Here is an 18,326-nt window from a genome sequence, read left to right as displayed (position 1 = left end):
ATAATGACTTGTCTTTCCATGTAGGTGAGAAGGTGATGTCAGACGATGAATTTACTCAAGATCTGTTCAGGTTCCTGCAGTTGCTTTGTGAGGGGCACAATAACGGTAAACAATATTTTTGCTTACTCATCATCACATTCTTTCATCACTAAGTTTTACATGCTGATTTAAGCATTTCTTCCTTGCATCTAAACCAATGATTAAGGTTGATTTTTTGAGGACAAGTTCACTTTTTCTGATTTTAAAACATATTTTATTTACAAAGAAAAGAGAACAGAACAGCACAGCAATAGGCCCTAATGCACACAGTGTTTGTGCAGACCACAATACCAATGTAAACCTGCCTGTACACAATCCATATTCTTCCATTCCCAGAATGTTCGAGTGCCTGTCTAAATCCCACTAAAATGTCATTATCGTGTCTAGGCATAAAATCACATCGCACGACAACAGGTCCTTCTATGCAGCATCCATGCTGCCCAAGATGCCCATATCAGATAGTCCTACTTGCCTTTGTTTGATACATGCCCCTCTAAAACGTTCCTATTCACATATCTGTCCAAATGTTTTTTAAATGGTGTTATAGAACCTGCTCCAACCATTTCCTCTGGCAGCTTGTTCCATACACATTCTGTTTGAAATTTTTGCCCCTCAGCTTCCTATTAAAACTTTCCTCTCTTACCTTAAACCTAAACCTTCAAGTTGTAGATTCCCAACCATGGGATAAAAAAGACTGCGTTCCCCCTCATGATTTTGTACACTTCTCAACGCATAGTCTCTTCCACTCCATGGAATAAAGTCCCAGTCTGCCCAACCTCTCCCTAGAAAATCTTAGAAGACCTTCTTCACCATACATCACATTATGGTGTCATCAGCTAATTTACTAACAATGCCAGCTGCATCGCAGAGGAGATTAACTTGTTTGGTACAAGCACTGTGGCCAAATAATCTGTTCCTGTGTGGTAATTGTTCCATTCCCATCCAGATAATTAATATAGATGGCAAAGAACATTGGACCCAGAACTAATCTCAGTAGGTCATAGGCCGTTAAACTGCAAAACAACTCTCTGTGAACCACCCACTGACTCCTACTAATAAACTAATTTGATACGCAATTGCTGATTCATCCATCATACTATGTGATTGAATCTTTCGGCCCAGCTTCTCAGGATTTCCTTGATTCCAGCCATCTTTACCTGACATACATCTCCTTCATTTTCCTGACCAGATCCTCAAAATCTCTCATCAACCAGGGTTCTGTAATCCTGACAGCCTTGCCCTTCACTCTAACTAGAACATGTTGGTCCTGAATTATTCCCATCTTACTTTTAAAAACCTCCCACTTGCCATCACCTGCAAACAACCTCTCCCAATCACACTTAGCAAGTTCTCTTAACCTTGCCTCAATGCACTAGTCCTATTCTTTTCCATAACTATTTAAAAACTAATAAAATATGGTCACCAGTGCCAATATGCTCCCTAATGACACTTCACTCACTTGCTCTCATTTACTAACAGGAGGTCCAGTGTTGCTTCTTCTATGCATTGCTTCAGAAAACTTACCAGGACAGAATGAACAAATTCCACCTCTTCCAAGCCCCTGGCAATATGGCAGCCCCAGCACAACTGTCCTGCCTGGCCATAAATATATTTGTTCAACATTTTCTGGGGCTTCTATTTATTTCCCAACAAGATTTATGGAGGTGTCTGCATGTGCCCTCCCCAACATGGTAATATTTCACATGTTTGAGGGGTGTGCCTGGCTGCTTATCCAAACGAAGAATGGAATAATATCAGAGCCGGTTCTCAAATTCTGGCACAAAATGAGTCCATGCCAACACTACAATTTTTACTTGCCAAAATCCTAATACCCAATCGTTCCTTCCCACCTCTGTCCCTCTCCCACCTCCTTTAGACACTCCTTCAAAATCTACTCTATTAACCATGGTTTTGACGACTTCCTTAGCATCTCATTCTGTGGTATTTTCTGATGACACTCTGTGAAGTTTCTTGGAATATTTAACTACACTAAAGGTACTACTTGAATGAAAGTTGCTGGGGTCAAATGCTACAAATACATTTACAAACTGGGTGATCAGCGCCATACATTTGTGAGATAGAAATAAAATTATTCAATCATTTTTTTACTTTCTTGAAAGATAAGCAGTCCAGTTTAAACAAAAACTGAATTTTGCAGGACATGCATAATGTCACTTTTTAAATTATGAGTTGCTTCACACATAAAGCTTTTTTAAATTATAGAATTGGACAGAAGGTGAAGAATGTACAAAAAATATTCTTGTGTAAACTCAAAGAAAAATAAGGAATTTTGCTTTGATGTCTAGATGGGTTTAAGGGTTTTAAATTCTGTGAAAAGACGGAATGGGAATAGTGATCATTGCATGGGAAGTGATGTGATGGGGCTGATTTGAAATGAGCATGATTCAATATAAAGATAAGCAATTTCACAAGATGTTGGGAAACTTGTTCAGGAGTGATGTATGATTGAAATAATCTACCAGGTTAAGGACTGGAATCATGGGTATTAGCAGAGTTCAAGTGTAGAATGGCAGTTTTCATCCTTGACATTCTGTGTGCAGTATTTTCTAACTCATTATATGTAACTGGGAATTTAAGAGAACAAAGACTGATTCATGTTCTTGAATTGCAGAAAAACAGCAATAGGTAGAATTTTTAATTAAATCAAATTTCTTTCTCAATCCTGATCAAAATTTCTTCAGATATTTGTTTCAAATGTTAGCATCAATATAGGGAATGCAGTTAATTTGTGAAGAACAAATGCCAGTAATGACGTGTCTCTGCTTACAAAGATATCCTTGAGGAATATGTACAAATTTCACCACATCCATCTTGTTATATTTCTATTTGCTGTTTCATGTCAAATGTTATTGGTTATAAATTGTGGACAAGGTTTAATTATTCTGTAAATGTGGCCTGTCATTCATTGATCAGAAAAGTATATTGCTTTCAGTGTGATAAAGTCCAAGAAAAATTCACAGAATTATGACAAACGTTAAGAAGTTAAAAGAAGCCTACAATGTCCAAGAGAATGTTAAACTAAGGTATTAAAATGTATTTTGCCTTTAGATTTCCAGAATTACCTGAGAACTCAAATAGGGAACACTACAACTATCAACATCATTATTTGCACAGTCGACTACCTGCTGCGCTTACAGGTGCTTATAATGTTTTGAATTTTGAGCATTTTCTGTATATTGGCCGAAAGATTCTAATGGAGAAACTAAGTAACAGTCCATAGAGTTCCATTCTTCTACATGGGATGTGTATTACTTTTGAGCACTGTGTCCCTAAAGCAAAATCTGAAGGGGGATCACAAGTGGCTGCAATAGAAATGTGTTGGTAATGATAGTTGTTCTCAATTTCCCTTATGTTGACGGAGACTACCATAGTGCTGAGGGATTTGATGGGGTAGAATTTATTAGGTATGTCTAGGAAAGTTTTCCCAAGCAATATGTAGATGGCCTTACTAGAGAGGTGGCAACATGCAACCTCCTATTAGGGAATGAGCTAACGCAAGGCAAGTCATAGAGCCGGGCAGCATTGGAAACTGGCCCTCAGGGGTAACTTGTCCATGCCGATCAAGTTGGCATTCTGGGATAGTCCCATTTATCCGTACTTGATCTGTATCTCTCTAAATCCTTCCTATCCATAAATTTGTCCAAATGTCTTGAAAGTTGTAATTGTATCCGCATCTGTGGCTTTGTCAGCCAGGTTGCTCCAGGTATGAACTATCCTCTGAGTGAAAAGTTTCCCCTGAGGTCCCTCTTAATTTTCTTCCCACTCACCTTAAGCCATTGCGCTACAGTTTTAGAATCCTTCTCCCTGAGAAAAAGATAATGAGCATTCACTTTATCCAGTCTGAAGAAGGGTTTCGGCCCGAAACGTTGCCTATTTCCTTCGCTCCATAGATGCTGCTGCACCCGCTGAGTTTTTCCAGCATTTTTGTGTACCTTCGATTTTCCAGCATCTGCAATTCCTTCTTATTCACTTTATCCATGTCCCTCATGATCTTGTACACCTCAGCCTCCTATGCTCCAAAGGACAATATCACTATAAAATGGACAATAGGACAATATCACCTCTCCAGCCTCTCCATATAATGACTGCCTGGTAACATTGTGGCAAATCTCAACTGACCCGATTCCAACGAAATGACATCTGAAGAAGGGTCTCGACCCGAAACAACACCACCCATTCCTCTCTAGTGATGCTGCCTGTCCCGCTGAGTTACTCCAGCATTTTGTGTCTACCTTCAATTTAAACCAGCATCTACAGTTCTTTCCTACATGTAACCATATAACAATTACAGCACGGAAACAGGCCATCTCGACCCTTCTAGTCCGTGCCGAACACTTATTCTCCCCTAGTCCCATATACCTGCGCTCAGACCATAACCCTCCATTCCTTTCCCGTCCATATAACTATCCAATTTATTTTTAAATGATAAAAATGAACCTGCCTCCATCACCTTCACTGGAAGCTCATTCCACACAGCCACCACTCTCTGAGTAAAGAAGTTCCCCCTCATGTTACCCCTAAACTTCTGTCCCTTAATTCTCAAGTCATGTCCCCTTGTTTGAATCTTCCCTACTCTCAGTGGGAAAAGCTTATCCACGTCAACTCTGTTTATCCCTCTCATCATTTTAAAGACCTCTATCAAGTCCCCCCTTAACCTTCTGCGCTCCAAAGAATAAAGCCCTAACTTGTTCAACCTTTCTCTGTAACTTAGTTGTTGAAACCCAGGCAACATTCTAGTAAATCTCCTCTGTACTCTCTCTATTTTGTTGACATCCTTCCTATAATTAGGCGACCAAAATTGTACACCATACTCCAGAACTGGCCTCACCAATGCCTTGTACAATTTTAACATTACATCCCAACTTCTATACTCAATGCTCTGATTTATAAAGGCCAGCACACCAAAAGCTTTCTTTACCACCCTATCTACATGAGATTCCACTTTCAAGGAACTGTGCAGTTATTCCCAGTCACCCGCATTCTTCAAATCCCTACCATTTACCATATTCGTCCTATTTTGATTTGTCCTGCCAGGATGTAGCACCTCACACTTATCAGCATTAAACTCCATCTCCCATCTTTCAGCCCACTCTTCCAACTGGCATAAATCTCTCTGTAGACTTTGAAAATCTACTTCATTATCCACAACCCCACCTATCTTAGTATCATCTGCATACTTACTAATCCAATTTACCACACCATCATCCAGATCATTGATGTACATGACAAACAACAGTGGACCCAACACAGATCCCTGTGGCACCCCACTAGTCACTGGCCTCCAACCTGACAAACAACCATCCACCATTACTCTCTGGCATCTCCCATTCAGCCACTGTTGAATCCATCTTGCTACTCCACCATTAATACCCAACAATTGAACCTTCTTAACCAACCTTCCGTGAGGAACCTTGTCAAAGGCCTTACTGAAGTCCATATATACAACATCCACTGCTTTACCCTCATCAATTTCCCCAGTAACCTCTTCAAAAAATTCAAGAAGATTAGTCAAACACGACCTTCCAGGCACAAATCCATGTTGACTGTTCCTAATCAGATACTGTTTATCCAGATGCTTATATATATTATCTCTAAGTATCCTTTCCATTAATTTGCCCACCACTGACGTCAAACTAACAGGTGTATAATTGCTAGGTTTACTCTTAGACCCCTTTTTAAACAATGGAACAACATGCGCAGTACGCCAATCCTCCGGCACTATTCCCGTTTCTAATGACATTTGAAATATTTCTGTCATAGCCCCTGCTATTTCTACACTAACTTCCCTCAATGTCCTAGGGAATATCCTGTCCGGACCTGGAGACTTATCCACTTTTATATTTCTCAAAAGTGTCAGTACTTCCTCTTCTTTGAATCTCATAGTTTCCATAGCTACTCTACTTGTTTCCCTTACCTCACATAATTCAATATCCTTCTCCTTGGTGAATACCGAAGAAAATAAATTGTTCAATATCTCCCCCATCTCTTTTGGCTCTGCAGATAGCTGTCCACTCTGACTCTCTAATGGACCAATTTTATCCCTCGTTATCCTTTTGCTATTAATATAGCTGTAGAAACCCTTTGGATTTACTTTCACCTTACTTGCCAAAGCAACCTAATATCTTCTTTTAGCTTTTCTAATTTCTTTCTTAAGATTCTTTTTACATTCATTATACTCCTCAAGCACCTCATTTACTGCATGCTGCCGATAATTATTGTAAATCTCTCTCTTTTTCCGAACCAAGTGTCCAATTTCCCTTGAAAACCATGGCCTTTTCCAATTTTTACTATTTGCTTTCAACCGAACAGGGACATAAAGATTCTGTACTCTTAAAATGTCACCTTTAAATGTCCTCCATTTCTCTTCCACATCTTTCCCATAAAACAAACTGTCCCAATTTACTCCTTTTAAATCCTTTCGCATCTCCTCAAAGTTAACCTTTCTCCAATCAAAAATCTCAACCCTAGGTCCAGATCTGACCCTCTCCATAATTATATTGAAACTAATGGTATTGTCATCACTGGTCCCGAACTGTTCCCCAACGCATACCTCTGCCACCTGACCCGTCTCATTTCCTAACAGGAGGTCCAGTACCGCCCCTTCTCTAGTAGGTACTTCTATGTATTGCTGCAAAAAAACTATCCTGCACACATTTTACAAACTCCAACCCATCCAGCCCATTTACAGAATGTGTTTCCCAGTCTATGTGTGGAAAATTGAAATCTCCCACAATCACTACCTTGTGCTTACTACTAATATCTGCAATCTCCTTACATATTTAATAATAATAATAATAATAATAATAATAATAAATTTTATTTATGGGCGCCTTTCAAGAGTCTCAAGGACACCGTACAAAAATTTCAGGTAGAGGAAAAACATGTAAGGGGAATGAAATAAATAGTAGAGATATGACTAGTACACAAAGTAAAGACAGAATTCAATACAAAACACAATATGAGGCAATTAATGCACAGATGAAAAGGGAGGGGGACGTGGGGCTAAGGATAGGCAGAGGTGAAGAGATGGGTCTTGAGGCGGGACTGGAAGATGGTGAGGGACACGGAATTGCGGATCAGTTGAGGGAGGGAGTTCCAGAGCCTGGGAGCTGCCCTGGAGAAGGCTCTGTCCCCAAAACTGTGGAGGTTGGACTTGTAGATGGAGAGGAGACCGGCTGATGTGGATCTGAGGGACCGTGAGGGTTGGTAGGGGGAGAGGAGGTCAGTGAGATATGGGGGGGCCAGATGGTGGAGGGCTTTGTAGGTGAGGATCAGGATTTTGTAGTTGATCCGGTGGGAGATGGGAAGCCAGTGAAGTTCTTTGAGGACTGGAGTGATGTGATGCCAGGATTTGGTGTGGGTGATGAGTCGGGCGGCTGCGTTCTGGACCAGTTGGAGTCGGTTGATGTAGGTGGAGCTGATGCCAAGGAGAAGTGAGTTACAGTAGTCCAGTCGGGAGGAGATGAAGGCATGGATGAGTCTTTCAGCAGCGGGAGGTGTGAGAGAGGGTCTGAGTTTGGCGATGTTGCGGAGATGAAAGAAGGAGGTTTTAATGACATGGCGGATGTGAGGCTCAAGGGAGAGGGTGGAATCAAAGATCACGCCAAGGTTGCGGGCCTGGGGAGATGGGGAGACAGTGGTGCCGTCGATGGTGAGAGTGGGGTTATTGATTTTGCTGAGTGTGGCTTTGGAGCCTATGAGGAGGAATTCTGTCTTATCGCTGTTGAGTTTGAGGAAATTATGTTGCATCCAGGTTTTTATAGCTGACAAACAGGAGTTGATATGGGAGAGGGGGGGTTTGTGGGGGGATTTGGTGCCGAGGTAGATCTGGGTGTCATCAGCGTAACAGTGGAAGTCCAGGTTGAAGTGGCGGAGTATCTGACCAAGGGGGAGGATGTAGATGATGAAGAGGAGGGGGCCGAGTACGGAGCCTTGGGGAACGCCTTGAGTGACTGTGGCTGTAGCAGAGGTGTGGTTGTGGAGAGAGATGAAGTGGGATCTGTTGGAAAGGTAGGAACGGAGCCAGCTGTGTGCAGAGACTTCAATGCCGATGTCTTTGGGTCTGGTGAGCAGGATGTTATGGTTCACTGTATCGAAGGCTGCGCTCAGGTCGAGGAGGATGAGGATGTTGAGGGAACCAGTGTCAGCAGAGGTGAGGAGGTCGTTGAGGACTTTGAGGAGAGCAGTTTCTGTGCTATGGAGGGGGCGAAAGCCAGATTGGAGGGGTTCAAGTAGGTTATACGCAAGGAGGTGGGAATGAAGTTGCGACGCAACGATACGCTCCAGGGTTTTTGAAAGAAAGGGGAGGTTTGAGATTGGGCGGTAGTTAATGAGAGAGGAGGGATCAAGACCAGGTTTCTTTAAGATTGGTGTAACAGCAGCAGTTTTGAAAGCGGAGGGGACAATTCCTTGGGACAATGAGGAGTTGAAGAGATTAGTGAGGTAGGGGCAGAGAACGGGGAGGCAGGACTTCAGCAGGGGAGTGGGGAGAGGGTCGAGGGAGCAGGTAGTGCGTTTGGAAGAGCTGATGAGTTTGGAGATTTCAATAGGGGTGACCAGGTCAAACTGGGAGAGGAAGTTGTGTGGAGGAGGGGTAAGGAGGTCAGTGGAGATGTTGAAAGGAGGGGCCTTGGTAGGTGGTGGAGTAGATGCTGGGGAGTCGGGTACAGGGGATAAAGATTGATAGATGGTGCTGATTTTATCAGGGAAAAAGTGGAAGAATATTTGCTCTTCTAATTCTCGCTCCCCATTTGGCGGTCTATAATAAGTGTTACAATACAATACAATACAATTCTATTTTTTGTCATTTGGACCCCTTGAGGTCCAAACGAAATGCCGTTTCTGCAGCCATACATTACAAACAAATAGACCCAAGACACAACATAATTTACATAAACATCCATCACATTGCTGTGATGGAAGGCCAAAAAAACGTATCTCTCCACTGCAGATGCTACCCCTTTCCCATTTCTCAGTTCCACCCAAGTAGCCTCCCTAGACGAGCCCTCTAATCTATCCTGCCAAAGCACTGCTGTAATATCTCCCCTGATAAGCAATGCAACACCTCCACCTCTTGCCCCTCCAATTCTATCACACCTGAAGCAACGAAATCCTGGAATATTTAGTTTCCAATCACAGCCCTCCTGCAACCATGTTTCACTGATCGCCACAACATCATACTTCCAGGTGTCAATCCAGGTTCTAAGTTCATCCACCTTTCTTACAATGCTTCTAGCATTAAAATATACACATTTAAAAGAAACCCACCCTCTCTTATTCTCTGTTTATTGTCTTTTTCTTCTCTCTCTCCTACATTTTGGGTCAGAGTGCTACCATTCTCTGCCTCCTGCCTCACACACTGACTGCTAGCTTTCCCAATTTGAGTCCCTCCCCCCAACCATACTAGTTTAAAGTCTCCCCAGTAGCCTTTGCAAATCTCCCCGCCAGGATATTGGTCCCCCTCGAGTTCAAGTGCAACCCGTCCTTTCTGTACAGGTCGCACCTTCCCCAAAAGAGGTCCCAATGATCCAGAAACTTGAATCCATACCCACTGCACCAGTCCCTCATCCACTCATTTATCCTCCACCTCGCTCCATTCCTAATCTCACTGTCGCGTGGCACAGGCAGTAATCCTGAGATTGTTACCTTTGCAGTCCTTCTCCTTAACTCTCTACCTAACTCCCTAAATTCTTCTTTCAGGACCTCTTCTCTTTATTTACCTATGTCGTTGGTACCTATATGTACCACAACCTCAGGCTCCTCCCTCCCATTTCAGGATTTCTTGGACACGTTCAGACACATCCCTGACCCTGGCACCAGGGAGGCAAACTACCATCCGGGTCTCCTGTCTGCGTCCACAGAATCGCCTATCCGACCCCCTGACTATAGAGTCCCCTATTACAATTGCCCTCCTCTTCTTTTCCTTACCCATCTGAGCAACAGGACCGGTTTTTGTGCCAGAGGCCCGGCCGCTGTCGCTGCCCTCAGGTAGGCTGTCTCCCCCACCCTTACTCAAACATGAGTACTTATTTTCAAGGTGTACAGCCACCGGGGTACTCACCAGTCCCTGCCTCTGCCCATTGCCCTTCCTAACTGTGACCCAGTTTTCTGTCTCCCGTGGTCTTGGAGTGACCACCTCCCTGTAACTCCTTTCTATGACCTCCTCGCTCTCCCCGAGCAGACAGAGATCATCGAGTTGCTGCTCCAGGTTCCTAACACGGTCCCTTAGGAGCCCCATCTCGATGCACCTGGCGCAGATGTGGACGTCTGTAGGGCACTCAGACTCCATGACCTCCCACATCTGACATCCAGAACAGTAAACTGCCCTGGCCCTCATTCTCCCCCTTATCCAAATACAATAAAGCCTTACCCGGGATACAAGGCAATCAGCTGCTTCCTCTGGTCCTCTTCCACCAATCAGAGGCTTCCACCAGACTCCTTCTCTGGAAGTGAGATGGAACGTTGCAGATTTGGGTAACTCACAGCTCCAGGTAACTCCTCCTCGCACCAACGGCTCCCCGGGCCTATGTAGAAGCAAGCCCCGCGCTGTTTTTATACTCACAGCTCCAGGTAACTCCTCCTCGCACCAACGGCTCCCATTTGTAATGACATCCTTTCTTTAGGTGGGCAACCTGAACTGCATACAGTATTCTGAGTGTGGTTTCTACAACAACTTGTACAGCTGTATAATGATACCCCATCTATTGTACTCAGTACCCTATCTTAGGAGGGCATACATGCCAACTGCCATCCTCACCACCCTGTTCACCTGAATCTCCACTTTCAGGAAATCATACCTCTACTCCTAGACCTTTTCATGCTACAATACTCTCTAGGACCCTACCATTCTGTGTAGGCTGTGCCCTGGTTTAACATTTAGACTACAATTTGTCAGTGTTAAATTCCTTTTGCCATTCCTTGGTCCACCTTTCCAACTGATCTAGGATCATAACCATATAACAATTACAGCACGGAACCAGGCCATCTCGACCCTTCTAGTCCGTGCCGAGCACGTATTCTCCCCTAGTCCCATATACCTGCGCTCAGACCATAACCCTCCATTCCTTTCCCATCCATATAGCTATCCAATTTATTTTTAAATGATAAAAACAAACCTGCCTCCACCGCCTTTACTGGAAGCTCATTCCACACAGCCACCACTCTCTGAGTAAAGAAGTTCCCCCTCATGTTACCCCTAAACTTCTGTCCCTTAATTCTCAAGTCATGTCCCCTTGTTTGAATCTTCCCTACTCTTAGTGGGAAAAGCTTATCCACGTCAACTCTGTCTATCCCTCTCATCATTTTAAAGACCTCTATCAAGTCCCCCCTTAACCTTCTGTGCTCCAAAGAATAAAGCCCTAACTTGTTCAACCTTTCTCTGTAACTTAGTTGCTGAAACCCAGGCAACATTCAAGTAAATCTCCTCTGTACTCTCTCTATTTTGTTGACATCCTTCCTATAATTAGGCGACCAAAATTGTACACCATACTCCAGTATTGGCCTCATCAATGCCTTGTACAATTTTAACATTAAATCCCAACTTCTATACTCAATGCTCTGATTTATAAAGGCCAGCACACCAAAAGCTTTCTTTACCACCCTATCTACATGAGATTCCACTTTCAGGGAAATATCCTGTTGTAAACCTAGATATTCTTCTTAACTGTCCAATTTTCCACCAGTTATGGTATAATTTGCAATTTTATTAGCAATATATTCCCTACGTTGTCATTCCAATTGTTAACGGAAATAGCGAAAAATACAAAGGACCCAGCATGACCCCTGCAGTGCCCCACTGGTCTCAAATCATAAAAGGCACAGGTCTACAACCAGCCTTAGACTCCCTCCTCCAAGCCAATTCCGAATCCTAATAGCTCGCGCACCTTGGCTTTCATGTGATCTAACATTCCAGATGAACCTACCTTGTGAAACCATGTCAAAGGCCTTGCAAAAGCCCACATAGTCAATGTCGACTGCCTTCATGTCATCAAACCTCTTGATGTCCTCTTCAAAAAACCTTATTGGATTAGTGAGACCAGAAGTGATTGTGGTTGATTTTAGAACAGTGACCATAATTCTATTTGTTTTAAAATAGTATGGAAAAATAAAGCACTGATTCACAACTTGAAATCCTAAATTGGGGCAAAGCTGATGTTGATGTCATCAAACAAGAACTTGCAACAGTTGTTTGCAAGACACTTATGTAGGTAAAGGTACTTACGGCAAGTGGGAGGCATTTGAAAATAAGATCCGGAGAGTTCAGAAGCATCCTGCTCCTGTTAGAGTGAGTAGTATGACCGGCAGGATTGGTTAATTCTGGATGATGAGGGATATTGAGCCTCTGGCCAGGAAAAAGAAGGGGTGTGTGTCAGAAAAAAACAACTCGAATTAAATGTATCACATGAGGAACATAAGAGATGTATGAGTACACGTTAGAAGGGAATGGCAAGGTAAAAAGGCAACATGAAATAGCCCTGGCAGCTTAGGAGCATAGATCCCAAAGATATTCTATTTTAAGAGCAAAAGGGTAATGGGAAAGGAAATTGCCACTTGAGGATTAATGTAGTTGTCTATAGAATATTGTCTAGAGGAGACTTGTGAGTTAGGGGGACCAAAAGGTGAGTTTGTGGCAGCAATCTAGACTACGGGATGGGTGTCAGGACGTCTCCGACTGGCTGCACAACATTCTCAAGGGGAAGGTGAGCAGCCGGACGTTGTTGTGCATGATGGCACAAATTAAATACATAGAAAAAGGGATGAAGTCGTGCAAAGTAAATATAGGGAGTTGGGCAAAAGGTTAAAAAGCAGGACCTCCAGGGAAGTGATCTCCATATTACTCATGTGCTTGTGAGGGTCGGAGCAGTATGATAGGATAAATTAATGTATGGCTGAGGAGTTGCTGCATAGGCCAAGGATTTAGATTTTTGGGCCATTGGGGCAACGGTGACCTGTACGTCATGGACGGATTGCACCTGAACTGGAGGGGAATCGTTATCCTGGGATACAATGCAGGACCAAGTCTAGTGAGAGGCTGGAAGTCAGTATGCAAGGTGATGAAAACAATTTCAAAAACATAAAGACAGGGGAACATGAGGCAGATAATGGAGATGTCTTGATAAAAATACATATTATGGTCGAGGAGGTGCCGGACGTCTTAAGGATTATGAAGGTAGATAAATCTCCTGGGCCAGATTAGATATATCCAAGGACACTGTGGGAAGCTCAAGAAGAAATTGTAGGAGCCCTGGTGAGATACATGAATCATTGTTAGACATGGTGAGTGTGCAGGAAGAATGGAGGGTGGCTAATGTTGTTCCTCTATTTAAGCTAGAAAAAGCAAAGGAACTATAAACCACTGAGCCTAACATCTGTGGTAGACAAGTTACTAGAGAGGATTTTGAGCGATGAGATATACATGCATTTGGATGGACGGGCCGGTTAGGTTAGGCAGCATGTTTTTTTCTGTGAGAGATGGTGTATTACGAATCTGAGTCTATGAAGAAGTAACCAAAAAGGTTTGTCAGTGCAAGCCATAGATGTTGCCTATATGGTCCAGCAAGGCTTTTGATAAGGTTGATTACTCTGGAAGGGTAGATCGCATGGGATCCAGGGAGACTAACATAGAAACATAAAAAATAGGTGCAGGAGGAGGCCATTCGGCCCTTCGAGCCAGCACCGCCATTCATTGCGATCATGGCTGATCGACCCCAATCAATAACCCGCGCTAACCAACTGGATAGAGAATTGGCTTCATGGAACAAATAAGGGTGATGGTGGAAGGTTGTATTTTAGGCTGGGGGACTGTGTGCCTCAGGAATCGGTGCTGGGCCAATTGCTATTTTTGATTATATCAACTATTTGGATTTGAATTAGATTTTGTCAAGCTGGAAAGGGTACAGATGTTGTCAAGCTGGTGGACACAAAATGCTGAAGTAACTCAGCAGGACAGGCAGGATCTCTGCAGAGATGAAATGGGTGACGTTTCGGGTCGAAACAGAGAAGATTTACGAAGATGTGGCCAGGACTCAAGGGACTGAGCAATAGGATGAGGTTGAGGACTGGGTCTCTATTCCTTGGAGCGCAGGAGGATGAGGGGTGATCTTATAGAGGAGTATAAAATCATGAGAGGAATAGATCGTGTAGATGCACAGAGCCTCTTGCCCAGAGTAGGGGAATCGATGACCAGAGGGCAAGATTCACTATGGTGGGTGCATGGAACGAGCTGCCAGAGGAGGTAGTTGAGGCAGGGACAATTGCAACATTTAAGAAACAGTTGGACAGGTGCATGGATAGGACAGGTTTAGAGCGATATGGGCCAAACGCAGGCAGGTGGGACTAGTGTAGCTGGGTCATGTTGGCCGGTGTGGGCAAGTTGGGTCAAAGGGCCTGTTTCCATGCTGAATAACTATGACACTATATAAGGCATGATTGATAAGTTTGCACTAAAGTAGATGGTATCGTAGGTAGTGAGGATGATTAACAAAAATTACAGCAGGATCTTGATCAGCTGGGCAAATAGGCTGAGGAATGGCTAATGGAGTTTAATGCAGATAAGTGTGAGGTGTTAAGCCAGGTGTTTATTCAAGCCAGGCAGGGCCTTCACAGTGAATGGTAGCGCCCTGGGCAGTGTTGTAGTGCAGTGAGATTGAGGAGCACATAGTTCCCAGGTACATGGAGTGGTCAAGGAGACTTTTGGTACATTGGCCTTCATCAGTCAGGGTATTGGGTATAGAAGTTGGGATGTTATGTTACAGTTGTACAACATGTTGGTGAGGCCCCATTTAGAGTATTGTGTTCCCTTTTGGTCACCCTGCTGTAGGAAGGATGATGTTAAGCTGGAAAGAGTGCAGAGGACATTTACAGTAATCGGATGTTGCCAGGACTTCATTCCTTGGAATGCAGAAGGCTGAGGGGTGATCTTATAGAAGTGTATAAAATCATGAGGGGAATAGATTCGCTGACTGCACAAAATCTTTTACTTTGTTTACCCAGAGTAAAGGAATGAAGAACCTGAGGACTTAGGTTGAGGTCTTACATGCAGAGAGGTCAGACATGAATATTTTGTGTCTGTATTTACTGCGGGGAAGGCCATGGAAGCTATGGAATTCAGGGAAGAGAACACAGAGGTCTAAAACATATGCAGATTGCTAAAGAGGATATGGTGCACATGTTGAGGTGCTTAATAGTGGATAAATCCCCAGGGCTTGACCAAATATATCTTAGAACGTTGTGGGAAAATAAGGAAGAAATTGGTGGGGCTTCGCAGAAATGCTATTAGCAATGGCCAACGTACTGGAAGAATTTTGGTCCTTTATTTAAGAAGAACTTCAAGGACAATATGGGGAACTACAGGCTAGTAAGCCTAAGATCAATGGTGGGAAGGTTATTGGAAGAGATTCCAAAAGTTCTATCTGCATTTTGAAATTCAGGACTAATTATGGATACTCAACCTAGGAAACCGCGTGTCACAAATTTGTTTAGGTTTTTTGAAGAGGTGGCCAAGAAGATTAAGAAAGGCAGGGTGGTAAACATTGTCTGCATGGACATTAGCATGGCCTTTGACAAGGTCTTACATGCTGGGATAATGGAAGGTAAGATCACATGGGATCCTGAGGGTTGAGGTGAATGTTTAAGATGAGAATAAAGTTGGTATGGTTAGTTAGTCCGCGAATGACACCAATACTGGTGATGTGGTGGATAGTGAAGATTGTTATTTAAGATTACAACAGGATCTAGATCATCTGGGAAAGTGGGTCTAGGAATAGCAGAATTTGACTCTGACAAGTGCGAAGTATTGCATTTTTGGAAATCAAGCTAAGGCAGGATTTACAGTAAATGGCAGCGCCCTGGAAGGCATTGTGGAACAGAATGACAAATATATAGTTCACTGAAAGTGACGATACGGGGTGGTAAAGAATGCTTGCTTTCATCAGTCAGTGCATTGAGTACAAGAATTGGGATGTCATGTTACAACTGTACAAATCAGTGGTGAGACTGCACTTGGGAGTATTGTGTAAAATTCCAGTTGCCTAGCGATAGGAAGGATGTCATTAAGCTGGAAAGAGTGTAAAAAAGATTCACAAGAATGTTCCTGAGGCTGAAAGGATTAGTCAAGAGTGTTTTATTTTCATATATCCCAGATAGGATAATGAAATTCTTACATGCTGCAGCACAACAGAATCTGTAAACATAGTACATAACGGGAGAAAAAAAGTTCAGTGTGTATATATACACATGCTCACATACTCATAAATAAACAAATATAGTGCAATAATAATAATAGTCTGTTGTAGTTCAGAGCTTATTTGTTGTTGTGTTTAATAGGCCGGGGCTTTATTTCCTGAACTTATCTATACTCCCAAGCCTTTCCTGACGTCCACTGAGTGAGGGCTATATGTATATATGTATGTAGTTTTGTTTGTTTATACTATTCTTATAACAAATGTAAAGCACTTTGGCCAACGAGAGTTGTTTTCTAAATGTGGTATATAAATAAATGTGACTTGACTTGACTTGATTTGTGACTTGGAGTGTAAGAGGCTGAGACCTTATAGAGGTATATAAAATCATGAGTATACATTACAGATTAGAGTGGTCACAGGGTAGGGAAGTTTAAAACTAAAAGGCATACCTTTAAAGTGAGAGGGAAATATTTTAGGTATGTGAGGCGCAAATCTTTCACATAGACTTGTGGTGGATATATGGAACAAGATACCAGAGGAAGTGTTAGAGTTACATCCAATTACAATATATAAAAGTTATTTACATGGGTACGTGGGGCAAGGCTTAGAAGAATATGTGCCAAACACAGACAAATGGGACTATCTCAGCTTGATAACTCAATCGACATGGACAAGTTGGGCAAGGGTCTGTTTCAGTGCTGTATAGCATGTGTACAAAAAAATGCAATACAAAATTCAAATATAGAAACTCAAAAGAGAAATTCATAGAATCAGCAGTTGTCATCTAGAAAGAAAAATTACTGCTTCTGTAATGTTTCCTCAGGTTAAGGAAAGTCTGACGCCCATTCATAAAGTTGAGATCATAATTCATGGTTGAAATTCTTATATCTGCACTACTAATCCAGTTTTCTCTGTCTGGTTTAGGAATCCATCAGTGATTTCTATTGGTACTACTCTGGTAAAGACGTTGTTGATGAGCAAGGGAAAAGAAACTTCTCCAAGGCTATGGCTGTTGCTAAGCAAGTTTTTAATAGTCTTACTGAATATATTCAGGTAACAAAGCTTCAACAATCATCTAACAGAATTTTCTATGTGATCTTAACCCGTGTTTCCCATTCTAATAATAATAATAAATTTATTTTTATTTTATTTATTTTTATTTTTTTATTTATGGGCGCATTTCAAGAGTCTCAAGGACACCTTACAAATATTTAGCAAGTAGAGGAAAAATATGTAAGCGGAATGAAATAAATAGTAGAGACATGACTAGTACACAAATTAAGGACAGAATTCAATTCAAAACACAATAGGAGGCAATTCAAGCACAGATGAAAGGGGAGGGGGACGTGGGGCTAAGGATAGGTAGAGGTGAAGAGATGGATCTTGAGGCGAGACTGGAAGATGGTGAGGGACACGGAGTTGGGGGAGGGAGTTCCAGAGCCTGGGAGCTGCCCTGGAGAAGGCTCTGTCCCCAAAACTGCGGAGGTTGGATTTGTGGATGGAGAGGAGACCGGCTGATGTGGATCTGAGGGACCGTGAGGGTTGGTAGGGGGAGAGGAGGTCAGTGAGATATGGGGGGGCCATATGGTGGAGGGCTTTGTAGGTGAGGACCAGGATTTTGTAGGTGATCCGGTGGGAGATGGGAAGCCAGTGAAGTTGTTTGAGGACTGGAGTGATGTGATGCCAGGATTTGGTGTGGGTGATGAGTCGGGCGGCTGCGTTCTGGACCAGTTGGAGTCAGTTGATGTAGGTGGAGCTGATGCCAAGGAGAAGTGAGTTGCAGTAGTCCAGTCGGGAGGAGATGAAGGCATGGATGAGTCTTTCAGCAGCGGGATGTGTGAGAGAGGGTCTGATTTTGGCGATGTTGCGGAGGTGAAAGAAGGAGGTTTTAATGACATGGCGGATGTGAGGCTCAAGGGAGAGGGTGGAATCAAAGATCACGCCAAGGTTGCGGGCCTGGGGAGATGGGGAGACAGTGGTCGTCGATGGTGAGAGTGGGGTTATTGATTTTGCTGAGTGTGGATTTGGAGCCTATGAGGAGGAATTCTGTTTTATCGCTGTTGAGTTTGAGGAAGTTATGTAGCA

At 43.0% G+C, this 18,326-nt stretch overlaps 1 protein-coding gene across 7 annotated transcripts in view; it reads left to right on the top strand.

The window, feature by feature from the left end:
* Window positions 1-18,326, top strand: part of ryr1 (ryanodine receptor 1) — a 604,017-nt gene that overhangs the window by 521,537 nt on the left and 64,154 nt on the right. For all 7 annotated transcript variants that reach the window (XM_033014584.1, XM_033014582.1, XM_033014581.1 and 4 more), the window contains 3 exons: window positions 25-105; window positions 3,109-3,197; window positions 17,166-17,294. In XM_033014584.1, the coding sequence (XP_032870475.1) occupies window positions 25-105; window positions 3,109-3,197; window positions 17,166-17,294 (299 nt within the window). The remainder of the gene's footprint in view (window positions 1-24; window positions 106-3,108; window positions 3,198-17,165; window positions 17,295-18,326) is intronic.

This window comes from Amblyraja radiata, chromosome 41, assembly GCF_010909765.2.
Source record: "Amblyraja radiata isolate CabotCenter1 chromosome 41, sAmbRad1.1.pri, whole genome shotgun sequence".
NCBI classification, from domain to species: domain Eukaryota; kingdom Metazoa; phylum Chordata; class Chondrichthyes; order Rajiformes; family Rajidae; genus Amblyraja; species Amblyraja radiata.
This window is presented reverse-complemented; position numbering and strand designations above follow the sequence as displayed.